Raw genomic sequence first — 23,114 nt, forward strand, 5'->3', positions numbered from 1 at the left:
TCCTCAATAACTCTGTCCACCAGCATACCTGTGTCAAATCACTTCCACCTGGCCTCCGGGTGCTGGAATGTGCTCTCGGACGGTATTTGTGGGTGGGGGGTGGGGGGGTCACTGCTTCCAGAGGAATGCTGAATATTTAACTCTAAGTATTCCCAGCTTAGAGAGTTTTAGTCCCTTTTTTAGGATCTTTTCATTCTTTTTAGCAGCTCTTTCTTTCCTTATCTACTAGAACGTCTGCATTGTTAGAGGATCGTATCGTGAGGATTTTTTTCCCTTCTGATAAACTTAGTCAGGGAAGAAAGGAAAGGTCAGAGCTTTCGAAGACAATTTTTCCAGAAGCATTTTTATTATTGGATCCGTCTGCAGGAAACTAAATCTGTCAATGCTTCTTGCTTCATGGTTATGACTCACTTAACAGATTTTTACCATTTTCAGCCCATTTATCAAAGCTTGATCTTACCAAAAAAATAAAATAGAAATCACAGTGCAAATTCAATTGAAGGGTAATTTATTTATTATGTATTGTGTAATTTCACAAAATCCTTAATTGGCGGATCGATGGTATCAGGGTTTTTTTTTTTGGTTTTTTTAAGTGTAAAGGTGTAATTTGACTTACTACACTGTTGACAACATCTGAAGACGTTTTATGTTCTTTAAACTAAAACCTCACATATCTGACTCAGGCAGTCATTATAATTCATTTCACTCCTATTGTGCTATACTAATTATCTGTATACTGACAGATAAATTATAGATAGAATTTATAGATATGATAGAAATGGCCTGTGACCAGTGGGACTATTTGTAGACGTAGTACCAGTTTCCTCTATCTTAAATTTAATTCGCTTGTTTGTGTAATTGTCACATACAGTGCATCTTCAACAGACTTGTATAGATAACCTGCAGGGATCTGCTTATTTAGAACTGAAATTTAGCTGTTTTCTATGGTCAGAAAAGCTTGAATGTATCAGAAATGCTCATGTTGCAGTAAAGAACCCGGAGAGTATTGTAGGACTGTGTAGGTCGCTTGAAATAATGAAAACCTGCTCTCCTGTTTCTGGAAGGTTTCGTGGTGACATGATGAATGATCATGCTGGAAATGGCTGTCTTTGGTTGAACTGTAACTGTGAAAAAAATGACCATGGGTAGAAGTGGTTTTCTGATGCTCTGTGCTGTTCACGTGTGTCAGGAAAATATTCCCTTGACTTCTATTAAGAGATTAGCACTAAATAACTGATGTCCAACAGATTCTGCAATAGTGTCTTTGAGCTATGTTGTGCTGTACCGCGGAAATTTCCAGTTGAAAGAGGTCAATTGAATCAACTGGACACTGAAAAAATCTGGTTCCCTATTTTGTCAGGACATAATGAAATAGGAATACTTGAATAGAAGAGATAATCATGGTCTAAACCACATACAGGAGATGTTTTTGTTTTGGGTTATTTTTTTGAAGGAGGTTTTTCAGGGTACCTGGATGTGATTAACGGTGTGACTGGGATCCCAGACAAATAACAACAACAAAAAAAGGCCCATGGGTGTTCTCATTAACTTGGCTCCAGTCCTTAATAACCGGCTGAGCCAGGTCATGGTGGTTTAAATTAGCCTTTATATATTAGGAAATAGAAGCAAAGTAAATTTGTTAGAGAGCAGGTGGAAAGAAGAATAATAGCCCCATCAGCAGGAGCAAAAACAGTCAATTGAACCATCGGGGTATTTTTTTTCACTAGTGGTTTCAAGTGGCGTATAGTGGTAGACTTTATGTTTAATTAAATTAAATAAATTACTGTATTTAATAAATCTAGTTTAGGTTACAGCCATTTTGGGTTTAAATCCAAGTATAGATTAGATTTGGAGCGCTAAGCAGAAACAGAGAGTGGCATCGTATTACACCTTTTATCGTATATCGAAGGATTATTGGTTGATACTCGGAGCATACCGCAACATATCCTCCATTAAATCCGGTTAGACCAGGAGCTGAAGTCAGCTGTTTGAAGTCAACAGTTATGCTAGATGAGGTGCAGATACCGTGGTGTGCAGTACGGACTTTATTGCATCAGTGAGATTCCATGAAAAGAGAAACATCTGGTTATCCAGCTGTGGATCTCCCTGATTTTGAGCATCATAATCTTTTCATGGAAAGTTAGTCACGTTCATCGTTCATTGGTAATCCTGCATGCCTCTACACACATCCCTAACATTTGTTTCCTTTACTTTTAGTTTGAAGTGTATGTAATTATCAGGAAAGACCAGACTAACACTCTTAGCGTGTGACCTACTCACAACACGTCTTCTCATCTTTCATGTCAAGAAACGTCATGTCTCTTTCACACTGTTGCCCCCCCACCCTTCCTTTTCTTCTTGTGTTTCTCATCCTCTCCTGTCCATCTCTCCTTTCTTCTTCTTTTTTTTTACTCCCTTGTTCCTTTGTTCATCCCTTATTGCTTCTCTTCTCTCCTGTCCTGCTCTCTTCTCCTCCATGCTCTAGAGGTCAGCTAGACCTGGAAGCCTTCGCTGCAGGGCTCTGTCTGATATGTTTGATATATTAGGTTGTTATTCAGTCCAACTATATATCAAACATATTCCTACAGTGTCCCGCCCTGTCTCCAGACTCGTGTGCTCTATGTGCTGTGAGTGAGAAAGCCTGTATGCCCTCTAGTCTGGCATGCTCGCTGCTTCACAGTCTGTTATCACTCAAAACCCATTTACAAAAGGTGTTCTGTGAAGGGTTTGGCTGCATGGAGCAATTTGGGACTGAAAGATGATGCAATTGCTCCTCAGAGCCACTAGGTGTCACCCTGAAAGAGATGCAGGTGAAATTTAAGCTCGGAATAAATGACCCCTCAGGAGTCTTCTACAGTGTCCTTGAGGGTTTTTTTCAGCGATAACTGTGTCTTTGTCCCTTCAGCTGTATGCATAGATTTGTATGCATCCTACAACACCTGAGCTGTACATGAAGTAAATAGAGCTACCTATTTACACCAACAACTGAGCTATTTTTTAATTTAATTATTCGTTATGCTGATGTTATCACGGCGTCGTTTCTGTTCGCAGCAAGCAGATGAGTCCCTGGACTTTGAGGAGCAGATCTTGGAAGCAGCCAAGTCCATCGCAGCAGCGACCAGCGCTCTGGTGAAGTCAGCATCAGCTGCACAGAGAGAGCTTGTTGCTCAGGGCAAGGTAATGTTTTGGACATGGCCAACATCCAGTGCTTATTTGCATAGTCAAATTGTTGTGTGCCCCAATACGTTGTCTGTTTGATAAGTATACACATTTCTGAATGAAGTCTCTGTGTTTGGGTCTCTAGGTGGGCTCTGTTCCAGCCAATGCCGTGGATGATGGTCAGTGGTCTCAGGGTCTCATATCAGCAGTGAGTGTTGTTTTTGTCTGTTTGTTTTTAGAAACATCATTTTTGCCTGTGCTTTATCCCCAACTAAGCTGTTTGATCCTTAATGTAGTCTTTTAAAATGAGAAATGCCTTGTGTCGCTCAGTTTTAGTCAGTATATCCGGCAATAACTGAAGTGTATTGGATTCCCTTTTTATTTAATTCATTACTTCACTCACTTCATGCCTCGTTCGCTTATTTTATTCTATCCCAATTAAAGTCAGTTGATACTTTCACAGATTATACGTTTATTTTTTGAACTTGCACAAAAAAATGATTAAGAAATCCAGATCCTAAGAATAAGCGAATCGGAAATGCCGTCATCCTTACACGTCACTGATTACTCGGTGCAACACCAGAAGACAAGCAACATTTTGCACAGCTATACATTTCCATTTCTGCCTTAAAGGGCCTTGCTCAAGAGCCCAGCAGTGGCAGCTTGGTATTCGAACTCACAACCTTCCGATACCACATCCCCTGCTCAGCCACACAGTCTTGACCTGCCATTAGACCAGCTGTAAGAAACTGACAAATCTTCTGCAGTGTTAATTTTCCTTAGTTTAGACGGATTTCAAATGACCATCCCAAACCAACGATGCACTACTTTACATCTTTCATTATTCAAAGCTCATGTAGGAACTGACCGTTTCTGTTTTTCTTACCTTCTCTGCCACGCAGGCCCGTATGGTAGCAGCCGCCACCAGTAATTTGTGTGAAGCCGCCAACGCCTCAGTGCAGGGTCACGCCAGCGAGGAGAAGCTCATCTCATCTGCCAAACAAGTAGCAGCGTCCACCGCCCAGCTGCTGGTGGCCTGCAAAGTGAAAGCTGACCATGACTCAGAGGCCATGAGGAGACTACAGGTCTAACATTCTTTTTAAACCATGGGTGTATTTTAAGAGTGTCTTTTTGTTTGAGACAGCAAGTTCTTTGCCCTTTTGCATATAATAATAGCAGATTCTTAACGTCCACAGGCTGCCGGGAATGCGGTGAAGAGGGCTTCAGATAATCTAGTCAAGGCGGCTCAGAAAGCTGCATTTGACAAAGCTGAGGATGACAGTGTGGTGGTCAAGACCAAATTTGTTGGTGGAATTGCGCAGGTGAGACTTAGCACATTATATGATGTGGGAAATTGTGCTTTAAGTCGAACCTAATAGTTATTTTCTCCGTTACTGGTGCTCTAGTAGCAATATCAGTGATGAAATTATACATATTTATATACAAAAACTACACAAATTCTATACGAAAAATACATAAACTACCAGAAACCAGTTATCATTGGGCTTTTTTTTGTTTGGACGTTTGCATGTAGACTTGATGACTTAATAAGGTTAAAACCTGAAAACTTTCGGTTTTCCCCGTCAAAGCTAAGTTTTGTTCATAGTTTTTGTTATTGAATATGCCAACAGTTAAAAATTAAGAGAACCTTATATTTTTTCCTCCCCCCAGGCAGATGTCATCGACTGCATAAAGCAAGCCTTTTCCTATTATTAATGATGTTAAAATACCATTCAGTCACATAAGTCACTAAAGATGCAGCAAAATTTCTGTCAGTAGTTCAGCTGATTATTTAACAGAGGGAATGGAGAGTAGATGAGTGTTCAATAGGGAGTCGTTCCCTCCGTCCAGTGGCGGGCCGTGCATTTCACTCCTAGGCCTTCACCGGTGTCCTTCCTGAATTAATCCACCTCTACACCATCATTATGACGCCACGGCAATAGATACTAATTAACCATTAAATAGCAAAATAAAAAAGAAATTAGGCGACAGTATTTCACACCTCACAAGGAATAGTCCATTTTATTACAGTCCGCCTTCAAAATGCATTTGTAAGGATGTCTGCGACCAAATCGTTTCCTTCTCCTCTGTCGGTCATTGTGAGTTAAAATATGTATATATTTTATTTAGTTTGTGCGGTTCGCTGCCTCTGACTACTCCAATTATCCAATCAAAGGGTGGGAAATTGCTGACGTAATCGTAATCTGATTGGTTAATTTCATTGCCACTTATTTTAATTTACTTATGCCACTTAATTTACTTATTGTAAGGCCTTAAGGCAGATTTCTTTCAACTTGGCAACACATGATGTCAGCCAAATAAAGACGACTTTTTAAAAGCTGGGTTTTCAGAATTATGCGAAGTTCACGGGATCATCAGTTTACACAACTTTCTTAAATTAACGATCTATGGTCGCACGCCGGTATCGACTTTATATTTTCATGCCCCTACTGTATTGGTTGGCCAGTCCACAATACAACAGTAAAAGCTACTATGGAGTCCAGGCCTTCTGCCATCAGTGTGGGAAGGTCTGGCTAGACGAGATTACCCTCACACATAACACATCAAATTCCAGTGCAGATGATTCTGAAGATCTTCATGCCCTTTGCCATGCAATTCAAATGAAAGGTAAATGCTCATGCACTATAGGCTCTGTGTTTGAGGGATATGCAAAAAAGACTGTCATCATGTTCAGTGTCAGACCCACAGCTCGACCAAGTCCACTCAGAATTTCAGGAATTTGATCCAACTCATTTCATTTGTTGTTATTAGTTAGATTATTATTATTATTATTATTAGTCGTCTTGTTGGAAATGTTTGTATATTTCTCACCCCTTGCATTTCTGTCTCACTCACTAGAGTTCTATTGCTTTGTTTTGTTTTAAATGATTCTGGAGGAACAAAAAAAACCAAAAGGTCTATGGGGAAAAAAATACACTTCTCTGTGACTCAGCTCCTGGATTTTATCACAGCATTTTTGTGACAAAATCCAGACATTCCAGCAACCCTAAACAGCAAATATCTTTGCAAGCGAATACCAGAAAGATGCTTCTCATAGTCCGATCCATACGAATAAGCGCTCGTGCAAATTTAGAAGACTCAAAGCAGGAATTTAACACAATATAAAGTTTTAATGATGTGTATACAATACTGTATTTGTAATGGCTGCACAGCATGTACACTCAGGTCCGACACGAAAAGTCCCCCTCAGGCAGCGAGGCAGGAAACAGACCACCGTAATAGGAGGAGGAAATGAGAGCCAGATGCGGAATACACAACAAAAACTATTTCCAAATTCAAATAAGTGAAAATTTTGCACAAGCATGTGCTGCAGTCTGGGCGGTTTTGTTCGTTTTGGGTGTGCACTGAAAGAACGTAACTCATTAACAGCTTTGAAGATGAAATGTAAAAGTTTTAGACCGTTTCTTTAAAATGAGTACTGATGGATGTTGCAGAAGGTTAGCAGACTGACTCTCGCTTCTCGCTTGCAGATCATCGCAGCTCAGGAGGAGATGCTGCGGAAGGAGAGAGAGCTGGAGGAGGCGCGCAAGAAGTTGGCCCACATCCGACAACAGCAGTACAAATTTCTGCCCACTGAGCTGCGAGAAGATCAGAGCTGAGCTCTGTCATATATATACACACACACACACACACACACACACACACACACACACACACACACACACACACACACCAAATAATATCAAGTCTGATCTCAACAGTGAGCTTGTCTGCCATTGGTGTTGGATGGTTAGGTTCCTCTCATACACGGTGATGCTCATGATCATGATGTTTTGGGATAGGGAGTGGTCTAACGCCACCGCCGGTTTTACGCACACGAGGCCGGTGTTTTTGTTTGTGATTGGTCGCTCTTCTTATATAGGGCTATGCGTCTTGTTCTTCTGTCATGATCTTTTTCTGTTCATGTGATATGCACTTACCTGCTCTCTGTGTGTGTGTGTGTGTGTGTGTGTGTGTGTGTGTGTGTGTGTGCAAACAGTCCAAGCAGTATGCCAGATCTAAGAGGATAATAACAATACAGTTTATAGTACAACCTTTCAGTAGTTCATAGGTACACCAGGACGCAGTCACATGTGCGCTTAATCTCCGTGGTGATATGAGGTGAGTTGTATGAACAACTGTGATGTCTGTACAGTTTTGTTCGCAAGCTTTCAGAACAGACACACATCCGCTTTGTTTTCACCGGTGTGATTTATAATGCAGGAATTTTCATTTTAAAGCTCAAGCACTACTCAACTTTAAACATATCATGAAGGCCTAAAGACATTGTGCGATCGTGCTCTTCAGCTAGAATTAGCTTTATTCTAAAAACTAGGGAGAAAACCTCTGTGCTTCATGGTATTATTTATTAAGATAAGAGAGTCACAGAAGCTCCTCACCGAAAGCATTACAGTCACAGATCTGTTTTTATTTCAGTAAGCCTGATTGAAGCAGATACCATTACGCCGTTTTAAGTGTTTAAGCACTCATGAATACCTCAGACATGTTTAACACACTTCAGACATCTTTTGTGTCTCTTAGACACAGGGAAGTGTCTCCTATTCAGACACGCAAACACACACATTATACATTCAACACACACACACACACACACACACAAACGATCAGACTCTCGAGACCTAGAACGTGCTTGAGTGTTTAAAAACTAAAATTTTTGAGGGTGCGCATGCATGACTCGAAAAATACTTTAACAAGTAAATAAATAAAAATAAATAAATAAAAAGATAAAAATAAGAATAGAAAAGATGTCCCAGCACTTCAAGATTTATAGGATGCACTGATATTGTTTGTATTCCAGTGTACTCTCTTCTGCAAATAACACGTGCGCTTCTCGTGGTAGACGTTAGTGAGAACATTAGTGGCTTCCTTTCAGATGGATGTCTAGTTATTCTTGTGCGGTCGTTGTTTGCATATTAAAGATTACACAACCTGGCACTTCAAAACACAGAATATATATATATATTCTATCAAACTGCAATACCCCACCTTTTAAAATTTGGACTGCGATGTATATTAGTGCCTTATATTGTCTGCCCTGATACAAGTCGCCCCTTTTAGGCTGACCAAAGACTCCAGTTATAACCTCAACCTCTGTAAGAGAAACCATAAAGATTCCTATTAAATGGTCAGTGGAAAAGGGGCGACTCGTAGCAGGAAGTGTAAACGTGTAGTTTTGTCCGTTTCCGAGCAGTATATTCAGCGTATCTATAACAGCCACTGACTGCTGTTTGATTCTGCTCTGCCATAATCTACTGTTCCAATGTGGCCTGATGCTCTTGCCTTGGTAGATTGCTCAACTGCCAGAGCTGTAACTCACTCGCGTCACTCAGTCCTCATGCTTTACATTTCTAGTGAGTCAAGAATCAACACTGCATTCCACGCACATGTATCTTACACTTTTCAGCCGACTTTCAATTGCAAAGCCCCAATCAGGAACTGCTGATGCCGCAGTGCGCTCCGAGTTTCCTTAACAGAAAGCATATGAGAAACGTACATATTGCTGTGGTTTAGTTTGGTGTGGTCTTGTAACCGTTTTATTGCTGCGATTCCTCTCGTCTTCTTAAAACCCAAAAACGTTTTCCTGATTGAGGCTTAAATGGAAGTTTGTTGCAATTATGTCTCGAATAAGAGTTTTCTCTCCAATAAACCACTACGTATGAAGGGTTTTGTTTATATTTACTAATAAATGTAATGAAGATATTGCAATATGTGGTTTAAAATGTGGTGTCTTTTAATGGAGCGGAAGGAAAAGAAGAAGAAGAAGAAGAAGAAGAAGAAGAAGAAGAAAAAAAAAAAAGATCTAGCTCCTTCAATTAACCTAGAATTTTAGGGCCTTCTTTAACCGACTGAAATGGTAACAATAAAAATGAAATAATTATGATGCTGTATGTAAAATATTTATCTGGTCACGAAAGTATTTTTTGTATTCACTGAAAATAAAGAGTTTCAACAAACATTGTTTTAGGCCTCCTGCCGTTCCAGACTATTCTACTGTCGTCGTTATGTACTGTTTGGCTCTGCTTTCCTGCTGGCTTGTCCGAGTGGGCAGCAGAAAAGAATGTCCAACCTCATTTACCCGAGCAATTCCAGATCGATTTAAACACTGACGCTAAGTATAACTTCTCTGGGTGGTGGTAGGTCATGTGGTTAAGGCACTGGTTTGTTGACTAGAAGATCGGGGTTCAAGCGCCAGCACCACCAAGCTGCCACCGTTGGGCCCTTGAGCAAGGCCCCCAACCCACTCTGCTCTAGAGGTGCTGCATCACGGCTGACCCTGCGCTCTGACCACAACCCCCAAGAATGGGATATGCATAGAAAGAATTTCACTGTGCAGTAATGTATGTGTGACAAATAAAGGCTGCTTAAACTCTGTGGTCTTCTTCTTTCAGCTGAATGACCACAAAGCCACTAGAGTAATATTTATTTTCAATTTCAATTCAATGTATTTGTATAGCGCTCAAAGCAGCTTTACAGAAGAATAGGAAAAACTTAAAAAGTTAAGTTACCATTTATTCCTAATGAGAAGCCTGTGGTGAGGAAAAACTCCCTGAGATGATCTGAGGAAGAAACCTTGAGAGGAACAGGGCTCAGAAGCGATCCTCATCCTCATTTGGGTGACGCTGGACAGTAAATAATGTAATGTCCTTTTTACAACAGCAAACAAGAGCTCTTGAGAAACTAATTGGTCAGTGTAGTTTCTGAGGTCATTATAGACTCCTTCCTGCTGAAAGCTGACCAATGCAACTGCGGTTCAAAGATGGCGTTTTGTATATAATCACAGAGATGGGGCGATTCTGATACTCTCCAGCACATTCAGAGACACATTCTCTCCTGTAGGTGTCGCTGTAACACCTCTGTGAGCAGTAGTCAAGCTTCCTTTCTGCACTGGGAAAGAGGAGAGCCAAATTTCTGTCTGCATGTCCAAATAAGGACATATGGCACTTTTTGCTCCTGTACACGTTCTAGGGAATCTGAACTGTAACAACACGATGCTTTTTGTCTTTGCCAAGAATGTTTTGTGTCGTCTGTACTGGAATTCATATGATAAATTGATTTTGGATCATATTGTCCTGTTCTCATCACAGCTTACTGTCTGGCAACAGAGGAAAGGGTGTCTAGAGATATAAAGATCATTTGTCTAATCAGTTGATCAACTTGGTGACTAAAGCGACTAGACAACAAACTCTGCTGTACTCCACATACATACCAAAGCTAGCAATATACACTGGTCGTTTTTAGTTAAAAAAAAAGGGAGCATGTGCTGTAAGTGGTCTGAGTTTACGTGACCTACAGTGCCTTGCAAAAGTATTTGCACCCCGTCAACATTTTGTACTCTTAAAGGAGAAGTTCACTTCCAGAACAAAAATCTACAAAGAATGAACTCACTCCCTCGTCATCCAAGATGTTCATGTCTTTCTTTCTTCAGTCGTAAAGAAATGATGTTTTTGAGGAAAGGATTTTTCTCCATATAGTGGACTTCAATGGTGCCCACAAGTATGAAATTCCAAAATGTAGTTTAAATGCAGCTTCAAAGAGCTCTAAACCTCCATCCCAGCCCAGGAAGAAGGATCTTATCTAGTGAAAAGATCGGTCATTTTCTTTGTATACTTTTATATAATTGTATACTTTTTAACCACTAAAGCTCATCTAGCACTAACTCTGGGATGCGCGTCCGACGCTACATACTACGTAATCACGCTGGAAGGTCACGTGTGACATAGGCGGAGCCACAGACCCAGTGTTTACTAGGGTGGAGTAGGAGGACCGCTCTGAAGTTGTTGCGTGTGGAATTACACAAAGTTATATGCCTTTGTGTCCGTTTTTTTGTTTAAAATGCACTTCCTTGGTCTTTGCATGTTCGCTTCGTAAACTCTGGGTCTGTAGCGCCACCTATGTCACGCATGACCTTTTGACGTGATTATGTAGTACGTAGTGTCATGGATGCGCATTGAGGTTTAGAGCTCTTTGAAGCTGCATTTAAACTGCATTTTGGAAGTTCAGACTTATGGGCACCATTGAAGTCCATTATATGGAGAAAAATCCTTTCCTCAAAAAACATCATTTCTTTACGACTGAAGAAAGAAAGACATGAACATCTTGGATGACGAGGGAGTGAGTTCATTCTTTGTAGATTTTTGTTCTGGAAGTGAACTTCTCCTTTAAGACTTATAATTGAAATGAATGTATTTTGAATTTTGTCGTGAATCTGTCCTAAGTAGGAGTGAAATCAATATAGTTTGTTAAATGATTTACAAAGGTTGAAAAAAATGAAAGGTGTGATTGCATAAGTATTACAGTACACCCCCACCCCCCACCCCCATGCTGTAAGAGCCCTAAATTAGCTCTGGAGTAAACAGTTGCCATCAGAAGTCACACTATCAGTCAAATGGAGTTCACCTGTGTGTAGTTAAAGTGTCACAGGACAACTGTTCCTGGAAGGCCGAAATTCTTAAATTTTGATAAACGCCACCATTACATCTACAGTAGTCCCTGAAATTCGCGGGTGTGGGATTCCTAGAGCTCCTGCAAATTGTGAAAAGCTGCAAATATAGCTGCGCTTAGGTTCATTGCTAGAAGCCTTAGAAGGTGTTGGGCATTTGGGGGCATCTTAGGGCTTCAAGAAGAACAAAATGGAGAACACGCTGCAAACACCGGAGATGCCTCACAGGGCAACAGCCAATCGGCGGTTTTCTGTGAAATTGCGGTGGTTTCCGCGAACAGTATTAGTTTGCTTCCAAGGAAAATTCTGTGAAAGACTGAGGCCACAAACGCTGAACCGCAACTTCAGGGGGGTCCACTGTATTATTATTATTTTTTTAACGGAAAGAATATAATCCAACAATGATTCTACCTAGAGGAAGCCATCTCTGAAAGTCAGGTGATTAGACTGAGAAGAAACCAGCTTCTGATGACAACTTAGGAGTTTTACAGCAATCCTGATGAAATCTTATGTATTCACACCATTTAATGTTTGTAAACTCCATTGCTGTGAATACTATGGGGAGATTTAGTGTTGATCCATGACCTACTTTGTAATTCCTATTAAGTTAAATCCTGTTCCATGTTATATCACTAAAATATAAAGGTGAAACTGTTAGCAGGGGGTGATTACTTATGCAAATCGAACTCATTTTCCTGCTTTTATTACTAAAATGTTTGTTGTCTGCTCGCTTATTTTATTTTTTATTTTATATTATTCTTGGACTGCAAAATGTCAAGTGGTAGAATTTTGAGAATTGGGGGGGGGCTGTTCTGTTATGAACTTTTCAGTATTCTTAGTTGTTGAATATTTAAAGTACTAAACATTATAGATGTATAAAATAAAGCAGTAGTTAAAATCTATGAGCTGTTGCTTAAAACCTAATAACTTCTTGGATCCTCTTCATGGAGCACCTCTGGAGCCCTTACAGTAAACCTCATACATTGTCAGAAGTCAGGCCAATGCAGCACCATATTTCTCTGAAGTCTAATATCCTACTCTTTCCAACACTGGAAGATCCATCTCGTATTTCCTACAGGAATTTGGAGCATTTTTTTTTAATGAGAGGTTGGGCTGGGTACTGTGTTTAGCTTGCTCTAGTCTTACACCACAGGAATGAAGCTGGTACTGAGGAAAAGGCTGAACGGTCTCAACACAAGGACTCGAGATGAGTGCAAAATGCATGATAATGTACTCTATATATAGTCCATTACTATAAATATTTTTGAAAAATGGAATATTTTGTGTGGTCATGAGTTACACTCATTAAAGTTTGGATGATCAAACTAACCGTAAATGAATTAAAACAACAACATGGAGTTGCCATATATATATATAAAACTATATAGATGTTTGAAGGACCACACTAGAATATGAAAAAGTCTTGTTTTGCTCTTATGAATGTAATTCAAGAACATAGCACATGCTCTTTTTCCTCATCTATCTTCATCCTCCCGCTGCAGCAACACGAGCTATTTCACGTCAGCTACAGAAACCTGAGAAATAATAGATTTGAGAATTTTTATGCATGGAAAGGAGTAGCTATTGTTTCATCAACCATCTACTCATTTATCTTCAGCAAGCATCAGGTTTGTGTTGAATCCAGTAGCCTGTCCCAAGAACATTGGCCATGAAGGCTGGCAGTCCATTCAGAGCACCATACACAACCACATTCATACCTAGAGGCAATTTAGCATAGACAAATCATCTACCATGGTGATTTTAGGAGGTGGTAGGTACCTGGAGAACCCAGTAAACTTAGTCAGACACTAGGAGAACATGTGAAACTCCACACAGGCTGTAACCTGAGCTCAAGACCAAACCAGTGGCTCTGAAGCTGAAGCTATGAGGCCGCACATGCTACACCTCCACAACTGTGTCGCATATTTATATTAAATGTACAACACTATTCCTTGTTCCATGTTTAATTACCTCCATTTTGTGCCTCTCAACCAGCTAACGTCCAAAAAGCATATCTTTTTGGGGACTACACCAATTTTATACCACAGAGTGAACACACCTACTGTGGACCAGAAGTCTTTAAGTCTAGCAACTGAAATGGTTCCTTGGTTGTATTTTTCTGTGGAACCCCTTACAAGGTTGATACAGAGCTCTGTACTGTACTGGCTTGGCATAGTTTATTTTATTTTAACGTATAATTGATTCCTATTCACTGATTTCTAGTGTATTGTCGTAACAGTTGTCCAGTAGTAACCAATGCGTACTCTATAATGCATATTCCTCTGCATAAGCAAATGAAAGCGGGTATTAAAGATTTCCAATACTCTAAAGCTGAGGTCTATCTTGAGTTCATTTATATTTTAAACAGAGGTATGAATGAGCTCATTTGGAAAATGGAAGCAGAGGATTGATGGCTTTTAAACACACTCACTGTGCTCTGCTATGAGTTGGACGAGTCCAGAGTGTAAACTCAGAGGACAGTGTGAGCAATTGATGGAAGCGAGTGCAGGGTTGTGGTGTAGAGTACATGACTATTTTAGGCCTGGTCTCTGAGGGGTTACCCGGCATACAGCATATGAGCGTCATCTACCTAAACATTCACTCTGAGGAACAGAGCACTGAACCCACAGGACTTCTAGCCACTTTTTCATAACCTGGTGGCTGCTTACTGTCTGTGTTCCTCCCTGAGGGGCTAGCATTTCCAAATACAGACTACACGCTGGAATTCCACTCAAACTTTCTCCCCTGCTCACTCGCTCTGTCTCTCTCTCTCTCTCTCTCTCTCTCTCTCTCTGTCTTTCCCTCTCCTCTCCCCCCCTCTCCCCTTTTCTCTCCCTCTCTCTCTCTCCCTCTCTCTCCCCTATCTCTCCCACACCCTTCCTCCCTCTCTCTCTCTCTCTCTCTCTCTCTCCCCCCCCTCTCTCGCCACACTGTACACTGCATTTTTCCTCTTTCTGCACGTAACACAACTGCACATCGATATTCTATTTCTTTTATATTATTTCTTATTTATTTAATTTTGTTTATTTACATGCACAGTCTTAGGAGGAGTAGACTGGGGTCTTTTTTTTATTTTACTGCAAGTTATATACTGTATATAAACAGTAAATATGTATTTAACAAATAAAACCTCTCTCTCTCTCTACATTATTACCCACATTCACAGGCCAGTTGGGGCTAATGTGAGTCTGTACTTAGAGACACATTATACAATGAGTAAAAACGTCACATATTTAAATTAGCTTGATGCACTAACCACTATTACTACACATGCAGCAATAACCACTGCTAGCTGGTCTTGTTATAAAGACTGGAGTGTTAAAATCAAACATATCAGTAAATAAAAACAGGGCATTAATGCATCATTTTTTTTTACCATGCATTTGTATTCATTACACTTGCAGTTGTACTGTTTCTCATGTCAGCTCATGTCACTCTGATATACACTGATATATGTTTGAGCTAAAAGAACTTTTATTCTTCATATTCTTTACTCTTCATGTGAATCAGTGCATTTCATTTATAACTAATATAATCCTTGATCATATCATAATATTCTATTATTCTACATGGTTCTACAGAGGTGATAAAATATTCGATGCATAATATAGTTGTGTCTCTCTTTCTACTCTAAAAAAAGTGTATTCTCAGGGACTAGGTAATGCCACTGTGTATACTGTGACTACTGAGTTACTGTATACTGTAATATGCAGATACTAACACATCTCCCCCTGAGTGTTTATCCTCTTCTCTATAACACCAGGGGGTCTGTTGTGCAGTTCTTTTTTTTCTGAGCAACGTGAAGATGGATATACTTTTCCTGAGTCAGCACTGATGCTAGATTTATATTAGGCTGTTAAAAAGCCCATTGCTAATTTTGGACACTGCTAAAAACTTGAGGAGGAGGTAATGACCAGTGCCTCTGCACAGCTGGGGCATGCTGAAAAATGGCTGCCAACACACGTCCAGCGCTCCACTGTTCATGAAGCAAATCAGTGATGGTGCTGCGGCTCTTCATAACTGAAGCTTTGAAGAGCTAGTGAGTTAAAGAGCTACCTCATTATCGTAATTGTAAAGTACTTTCTTTGTGTGCTTCTTTCTGCAGTATGGCTCCCCGGCAGCAACCAGAGAGTAAACAATTTCCATCTCGTTCCTTCTGTTCCAAGAGGAAACCTCTACGTGCTGGAGGTTTTCATCAAACTAAAGAGGCCACATTTTTCACTTTTAGAACGCCTTGTAGTGTAATTCTCTCTCTCTCTCTCTCTCTCTCTCTCTCTTTCTCTCTCTCTCGCTCCTATTTTTTTTTCTTAGAGCTGTGGCTTTCTCCACCCAGACTCTATTAAAGCTGAATAAACATGAGTGAACAAGAGCTTCGCTGAGACTCTGGAAATGCGTTAAGGAAATGGGTCTTTCTCATTTCGACGGCTGGCCCACATTTTTTGAGGCATAGAACAATTTCCCAGATACATGGCAAGCATCTGTTCCAAGCATAACTCTCGCAAAAGGAGAATGTTTTAATGCCACTTTTCATGCACAGAATACTACCGAATGATCAGCAATTATCAATCCAGGATAAATCTAGCTTCTCAGCCATCGCTCATTTCTCTGTTCTCCAGATGCCATGATCCCCTTCCCCTGTCTCCTCTAGATGACCTGGAGGTGTTAAAGGCTTGCTGACTGATTCAGTTCCCATATTTCATCAGATGTTTTCTTTTATCCCTCTCCAGTAATTGGGCTTTAGGCCCAGTGTGGTTAGTCTCCACAGCTGTATTGAGTGATATGACTCGCTCAGAGCTGAAAGTTTTCTCTGGCAGTACAATTGCAGGAAAGTAGTAAAAAAATATATATACTTTAGTCCCAAATGCTGATAGGTGAGAATGAGTAACAGCTAGAGAGATCAGTAGCATGTAGGCATTTGCATAACGCTAAAGGCAATAATAGTAACTTAGCTTTTTTTTAATAGCAGACAAGTATTTGTCCTTTGTCATGGGGTTCATATGTAATGAAGAAGAAAAATGTTTTGTTTTTTTCTTTCAAAGAGAGACCGCACAAATACATTCAAAAGTCAGGCCTTTGTTCTGGACAAATTATCAGTCTGGAGTAACTCACCCCATTTGCATTCCAGTGTGGTTTTCAATGAATGGTATGAAACACACACACACACACACACCATCTCTGCGCTCAGGAAAGCAGTCTACCATAAGCAAAGAATGCCAAAAAGCCCCTAACCCTCACTACCTGCCTTCTTTCTGCCCTGCTTTCTATTTGCTCAGATGTTATGGCTCTTCTCCTGCCAGTCTCATGCTTGCTGTTAAAAGCACATGCCTTTTCAATGACAGAGGTATGTAAACAGCAGCTGGTACATTCGTATGAATCGAGTTTACCTTGACTTGCATTACCTGTCTGATATTAAAATGTCAGGTGGAGTATTGCAGCACTCTGTGCTGAATTTAGACTCGAGCACAAACCCTGACTCAGAACTCTCTCTGACCCGCTTGTCCTCATTTGAGCTTTAGCCATTTTCTTCCGGTATGGATGAACCGATTGTGAGTTACTCATGACATTAACGAGGAGTTGAACATACCATGCAGTTTTATAGTACAGAGAAATGGAAGCAAACACTGAAGGGCTTTTTGTCTAGCTGCTTGATGCTCTCTCTCTCTCTCTCTTTCTCTCTCTCACACTCCATATATGGGAAGATTTGCTTTGTGTAACTGCTACAGAACGTTTTAACCTCATGACACTTCAGGCTGGAAGAACTGGGCAAATATTGATTCATTCTTTCCCATGTAGTGCAATACAAATTCTGACACACATGCTAAATCACTATGTTACGTCATCATGTGTATGAGAAATGAATGAAGAAACCTGGAAATTTGTATGTAAAAAGTCTTTGTATGAGTCTTTGTACTACGATTTTCATACTGCTCATGTTTCTTCCTTCTAAATGAACTTGCAATCAGCTGCAACACTTGGTGTGGCGCACCCCGGCACAACACATCAAAAAGCTCTCCGAAGAACCCCTCGCTCTCTCGCATTGTGGTGAGATTCGCACTGGAGCGCTTTAAAATATCCCGTATCTACATCTGCTTGAAGAAGGCCTATCAGTGCAAACACAGCCCAGATGCTGTAAAGGAATCTCTTATCTGAACAATGAAGTACAAAGCCAGTTGCCAGTAAGTGCACTTTGTCTCTCCATCTCCATGCTTGACTTTACCCCACCACACCCCACCCCCCACCCAGGTCATTTTCTTTCTTTTCTTTGGAATGGAAGTGTAAAAAAGTACTACAATAAATTTTTATAGTAAAAAGCTTAATGTGGTTTTAATTTTTTTATAGTAGACAGTAGTTATGAGTCATAAAGTGTGATAATGTGGGGTTTTCAGTTGCTTTATAACACATCAAATTCTTCCATTCTTCCTTCCTTCCTTCCTTCCTTTCTTTCTTTCTTTCTTTCTTTCTTTCTTTCTTTCTTTCTTTCTTTCTTTCTTTCTTTCTTTCTTTCTTTCTTTCTTTCTATCAAAAGCATATCCTCATACTAGTATAAATAGATCAGAGTGTAAAAATACTATCAAGCTAAAACCGTGTTAGATAGCAGTATATAGTTTAACTTGGGCTTTTAGTCTTTGTTTAAAGGACAGCCGGTGATTCAGCTGTTCAGGGGACAAGAGCCAGGCGAAGATCATTCCACCACCTGGGTGTCAGAGAAGAGAAGAGTCTTGAGGCATTCAGTGCAAATAAATGACATGCGTAAAAGTTGCATTTATTTAACACAACAAAACCTCAGGAGGTCAAGACTCATCGAGACTTCATATTTTCCTACTAGTTTCAGTATAGTAACTGTTTCACTAACTCATATTAATTATATGATAATAATAATATGATTTAGGGTTATTAGAGTCATGAAGATGAAGGTAAAATCTCGGGTTTGAAGATTAGACCCAATTATGGAGATATCTCCTTCCTGTCCACCACCACCCCCCACCCCCCCACAAAAAACCATACCACATATCTGTGGCTAAATCAGATTACCCAATTTCCTCCTTCTTTCCCTCTCAGCTGTATGTCAGTAGAACACAATAACATTGAGGGAGGAGATTTTAAGGCCACAGCTATTTAACCATAACTGCAGTAGGAAGTTATGTGTCTGGAGTAGAAAAAGAAGAAAACCTTCACATAAACCACCGCCTGCTGATGACCGGGCTGTGAGTCCTTGGAATGGTTTGTTATTCCATGCGGATCACATTTTCATCTCTGCCCAGTGTGAATTCGGTCAAATATTAAACAGGTTGTTTGCTCACCACCCTAATCGCTTTACTTCTCTACATTTTTCATGAGGTGGATATTTGCTTCAGCGGATACAAGCTATTGAAAAGGAATGTAATGTGAGACGTGATTTGTCATTTTAGTTCCTCTTATCATAAATATAGTTCCTCTTATCATAAATATCATAAATATCATTCTACATTGTGTACATACCTCACATCTGTATATAATGTTACAGTCACTTTCTTTTTTTTACGTTTTTCTATTGCACTAATTTTCATACAAGTCACCTTATACAGTACTTATTTAAATTATTTACCTGTGTATAGGTTTGCACCTGACACCAAGACAAATTCCTAGTACTGTAAAGTGCTCCATGCTGACCCTTTGCTGTACCTGGCAATAAAACTTTTTCTGATTCTGATTCTGATATAGTTGCTGTTAGTACAAACCTTCTGTCTTTTTCTGTGAACTTTCCTGTGAAAGGAACACTCTTTGGGCTTGCGCTTGCAAAAAGCTGCCTTTCAGACTCATTTACTCACCGGTCTGCCAAGCATTTCCTTCTGGATGAGTGCTAGCAGACCATCTCAATCACAGCTGATCTCTCGTTTGCAAAACAGCTCACAGAGATGGAATGCTAGCAAGCTTCTTAATAGGCCTTCATGGGCAGTCACCAGCCTAAACATGTTGCCCTTTTATCCCTAGGCTTTTGAGAACATTAAAAGAAGATCAGTAGTGAACAACTGGCATTGTCCAAGTGACCGACAGTATGAATATAATGGTCACCACATGTTTACAGCAACAGGAGTAGCATTATCTGATTCTGCACTGGAGAAAATCTGTGCTGGCATGAAAGTACCAGAGGAGAACATGTGCCTTGATTTTAGTCTGAAAATATTGTTTAAGGAGAAAATAGGAGTTTCTAAAGCAGCAGATGTGTTTTGCCTTTACATAGATCATATGTGTGTTATACAGAGTGGCAGGTTTGACAGCTCACTCAGGTTACAAATGGCAGAAATTCCTGCCCCCAGCCTCTCACTCCCTGCTTCCTCCATTTGCTGTGCTCAATGATTATGCCCCGTGTTAATAGTTAACACCCCCAGAGCAAGCTCACACAGCTCCTTTAAATATATTTATAAACCGTTATAGACCTTCTGAGATGGTTGGACAGGAGACTCCTCAGAGTCCTGCCCATTCAATCATTCAGTCAATGAGAAATGATAAACATCTCTGAGAAGTTTGAATCCAGCTCAGTTCTGTCTACAGGAGATGTGTGACTAGGTACAGGCTGACAGGGATTCGGTGTGGGTTTAAGTGTGAATGTTGTTCTAAAGGCAGATTTGTCCATGTAGAATTTGAGCGATGGCTTATGATGGTTACTTATGAGGTAGGAAGGAAGTAATTAGGTTTAAGGAGGATAGGGTTAGCTTAAGACTTTCTCTCATTTGTGCTAGAAAATACATTCCTGTTTTAAAATACAGCCAACATCTGTGCCTCCTTGTGTCAGCGACCTTGTTTCAGCTGGTCATGCCTTGTGTCTCTGTATGGCTGTTGTCACTGTGTATGGTTCTGTGCTGCAGAGATGGTTGAATGTTTGTGCATGGACATTTAAAGGGGGCCTATAAAGTATAGTCATTATTCACGACTGGGCTCAAAGCCAATTCCATAATCAGAGGCTGAAGACGGGAAAGCAAAAGGCCGAAACCGTAGAAAAAGACGCTGCTATGACTAAACAAGGAAAAGCATTGAAGACGGAAACAAGGCAAGGCTATGGAATTAAATGTCGCATGAAGATAGGTGATAATAATCAGGGTGACATCAAGGACAACCTAAATGTACATATCCTCATGTCCTTTTCTAGCACTAACATAAATTTGTGTAACATCTTCATCACTGGGATTGCAGAAATGTTTTTATCTCTGCATGCTTACTCTTACTGCATTTGAAGGAAATCGCATGAGCACACAATCTTCTGTACACATAATTACAAAGAAAACAGGAGATGATTTAAAGCCATTCGTTTTTCTGTGTTGTGTCCAAAAGGAATGCACTTCCTCTCTTGGAGGTTCCAACTAGACATTCCCAAGGGCCAAAAGTCTCTGTAAACATGGCTTCTCTCTAGTCTTGAAGGATAATGTTAAGTGCCCCAAATTAAGGGAGCCTTACAAGATCAGCCTACTGATAAACACCAGAGTAGCGCAAAAAGCAGCATTAAACTATGAATGCTCCGGAAAATTCTCACTCAGAAAATTAGAAATGGTATCGGCTAGTCATCCTTGGACCTCTGATTCTTCTTCTTTCGGCTTTTCCCTTCAGGGGTCTCCACAGCGATTCATCTCTCTCCACCTATCCCTATCTTCTGCATCCTCAACATTTACACCCACAAGCTTCATATCCTCATTTATTACATCCATATACCTCCTCTTTGGCCTTCCTCTTTGCCTCCTGCCTGGCAGCTCCATGTCCAACATTCTCCTACCAATATACTCACTCTCCCTCCTCTGAACATGTCCAAACCATCTTAATCTGGCCTCCCTAACTTTGTCCCCCAAACGTCCAACATGAGCTGTCCCTCTGATGTACTCGTTCCTGATTATTGATATCTGTTATCTTTCAGTATTCTTTGGTACATCTTCATAATTGTCTCCCTAATATGCGTCACGCATAAATATTTCACAAGGTATGGACGAAGCCAAATTTGAATTAGATCGATGGCATTTTTCCAAAAGCAATACAGTACAAGGTCATTTTCCAAGGTAAAACGGAAGCATGAGCATGGGCACTGAACACTCACTCTTTCCCTAATAGTTAAGATTATCTAAAATGTTTGATGCTGATGTTTGACCTGATACTTATATAGTGCTGTCTATATTATATTCAAGTTTATATTATATTATATTGATCACTGGGCTCAAAACATTTTTTGGTGTTTTGAATCAAACTGAATAGAATTTGTCTTGGTTGCTGAGCTCTTGTTGTGCTTATAGAGATTGCACATTACAATAGATAACAGAGAAGGACACAAGCAACACTGTTAATATAGCACACATTTAATATAAACAGAAGTGATTCATACACAGATCAGGCATAACATTATGACCACCTGTTGGTCCCCCTTTTGCTGCCAGAACAGCCCTGACCCGTCCTGCACTTTGTATTCTGACACCTTTCTGTCAGAACCAGCATTAACTTCTTCAGCAGTTTGAGCAACAGTAGCTCGTCTGTTGGATCGGATCACACGGGTCAGCCTTCTCTCCCCACGTGCATCAATGAGCCTTGACCACCCATGACCCTGTCGCCGGTTCACCACTGTTCCTTCCTTGGACGGTTTTTGATAGATACTGACCACTGCAGACCGGGAACACCCCACAAGAGCTGCAGTTTTGGAGATGATCTGATCCAGTGGTCTAACCATAACAATTCGTCCCTTGGTCAAACTCACTCAAATCCTTACACTTGCCCATTTTTCCTGCTTCTAACATCAACTTTGAGGACAAAATGTTGACTTGCTGCCTAATATATCCCACCCACTAACAGGTGCCATGATGAGGAGATCATCAGTCTTATTCACTTCACTTATTCACTTTGTGTGCAAACACACAAAAAACCCCAGAAAAAATTCTCTGTACTTTAATACTTTTCTCTTTAGTCTCCTACTGATAACTGCTGACAGCACCTATTTTTTATGCTGCTGCTGTAAATCTATTAATTAGATTCTAAAGCAGGCTTTTAATTACAAATGTTGAGGCTTAACTCACATTATGATACACTCTGATATGTCATGAGAAAACCTTCTCATGTCTGCACCATAATAAAGGGTTTCTTTCTGTTATTTCTGAATTTAATCCATATCGTCCAGTTCAGTGATGGATTTAGGAAAGCAGTATATTGTAACACTTTCACAGCAAGTCAGAGGATTCCATGAAATTTTCGATCCTTCAAACCATATGTGCCTTCAAACACAAAAACAAGCTATGTTTACTTTCACGGTGTTAGTATTTTTGCCTGACTCCTGCCATCTAGGATTACACAAAGAGTCTAATACCTGTCACTCACAATGACACGCTGACCTTTCAGTGTGAGAAAAAAGAATCTGATTAAGCCTTTTAAAAAGAATTTACACATGGAGAAAACAGGAAAGCATCACACAAACCATTTCAAGGGAAAAATTACACTTTGGCAGGTTAGAATGATTGAATTTAGACTAGCAGATATAAATTATGGATGC

At 40.2% G+C, this 23,114-nt stretch overlaps 1 protein-coding gene across 3 annotated transcripts in view; it reads left to right on the forward strand.

Annotated features, from left to right (window-relative positions):
- The window catches only part of tln2b (talin 2b), a 131,573-nt gene extending 122,439 nt beyond the window's left edge, over positions 1-9,134 (forward strand). For all 3 annotated transcript variants that reach the window (XM_058407501.1, XM_058407503.1, XM_058407502.1), the window contains 5 exons: positions 3,052-3,177; positions 3,305-3,367; positions 4,062-4,244; positions 4,356-4,481; positions 6,651-9,134. In XM_058407501.1, coding sequence (XP_058263484.1) covers positions 3,052-3,177; positions 3,305-3,367; positions 4,062-4,244; positions 4,356-4,481; positions 6,651-6,779 — 627 coding nt within the window. In that variant the 3' untranslated portion in view covers positions 6,780-9,134. The remainder of the gene's footprint in view (positions 1-3,051; positions 3,178-3,304; positions 3,368-4,061; positions 4,245-4,355; positions 4,482-6,650) is intronic.
- Positions 9,135-23,114: the final 13,980 nt, after the last annotated feature.

The sequence above is a fragment of the Hemibagrus wyckioides genome, linkage group LG14, assembly GCF_019097595.1.
Source record: "Hemibagrus wyckioides isolate EC202008001 linkage group LG14, SWU_Hwy_1.0, whole genome shotgun sequence".
Lineage (NCBI taxonomy): Eukaryota > Metazoa > Chordata > Actinopteri > Siluriformes > Bagridae > Hemibagrus > Hemibagrus wyckioides.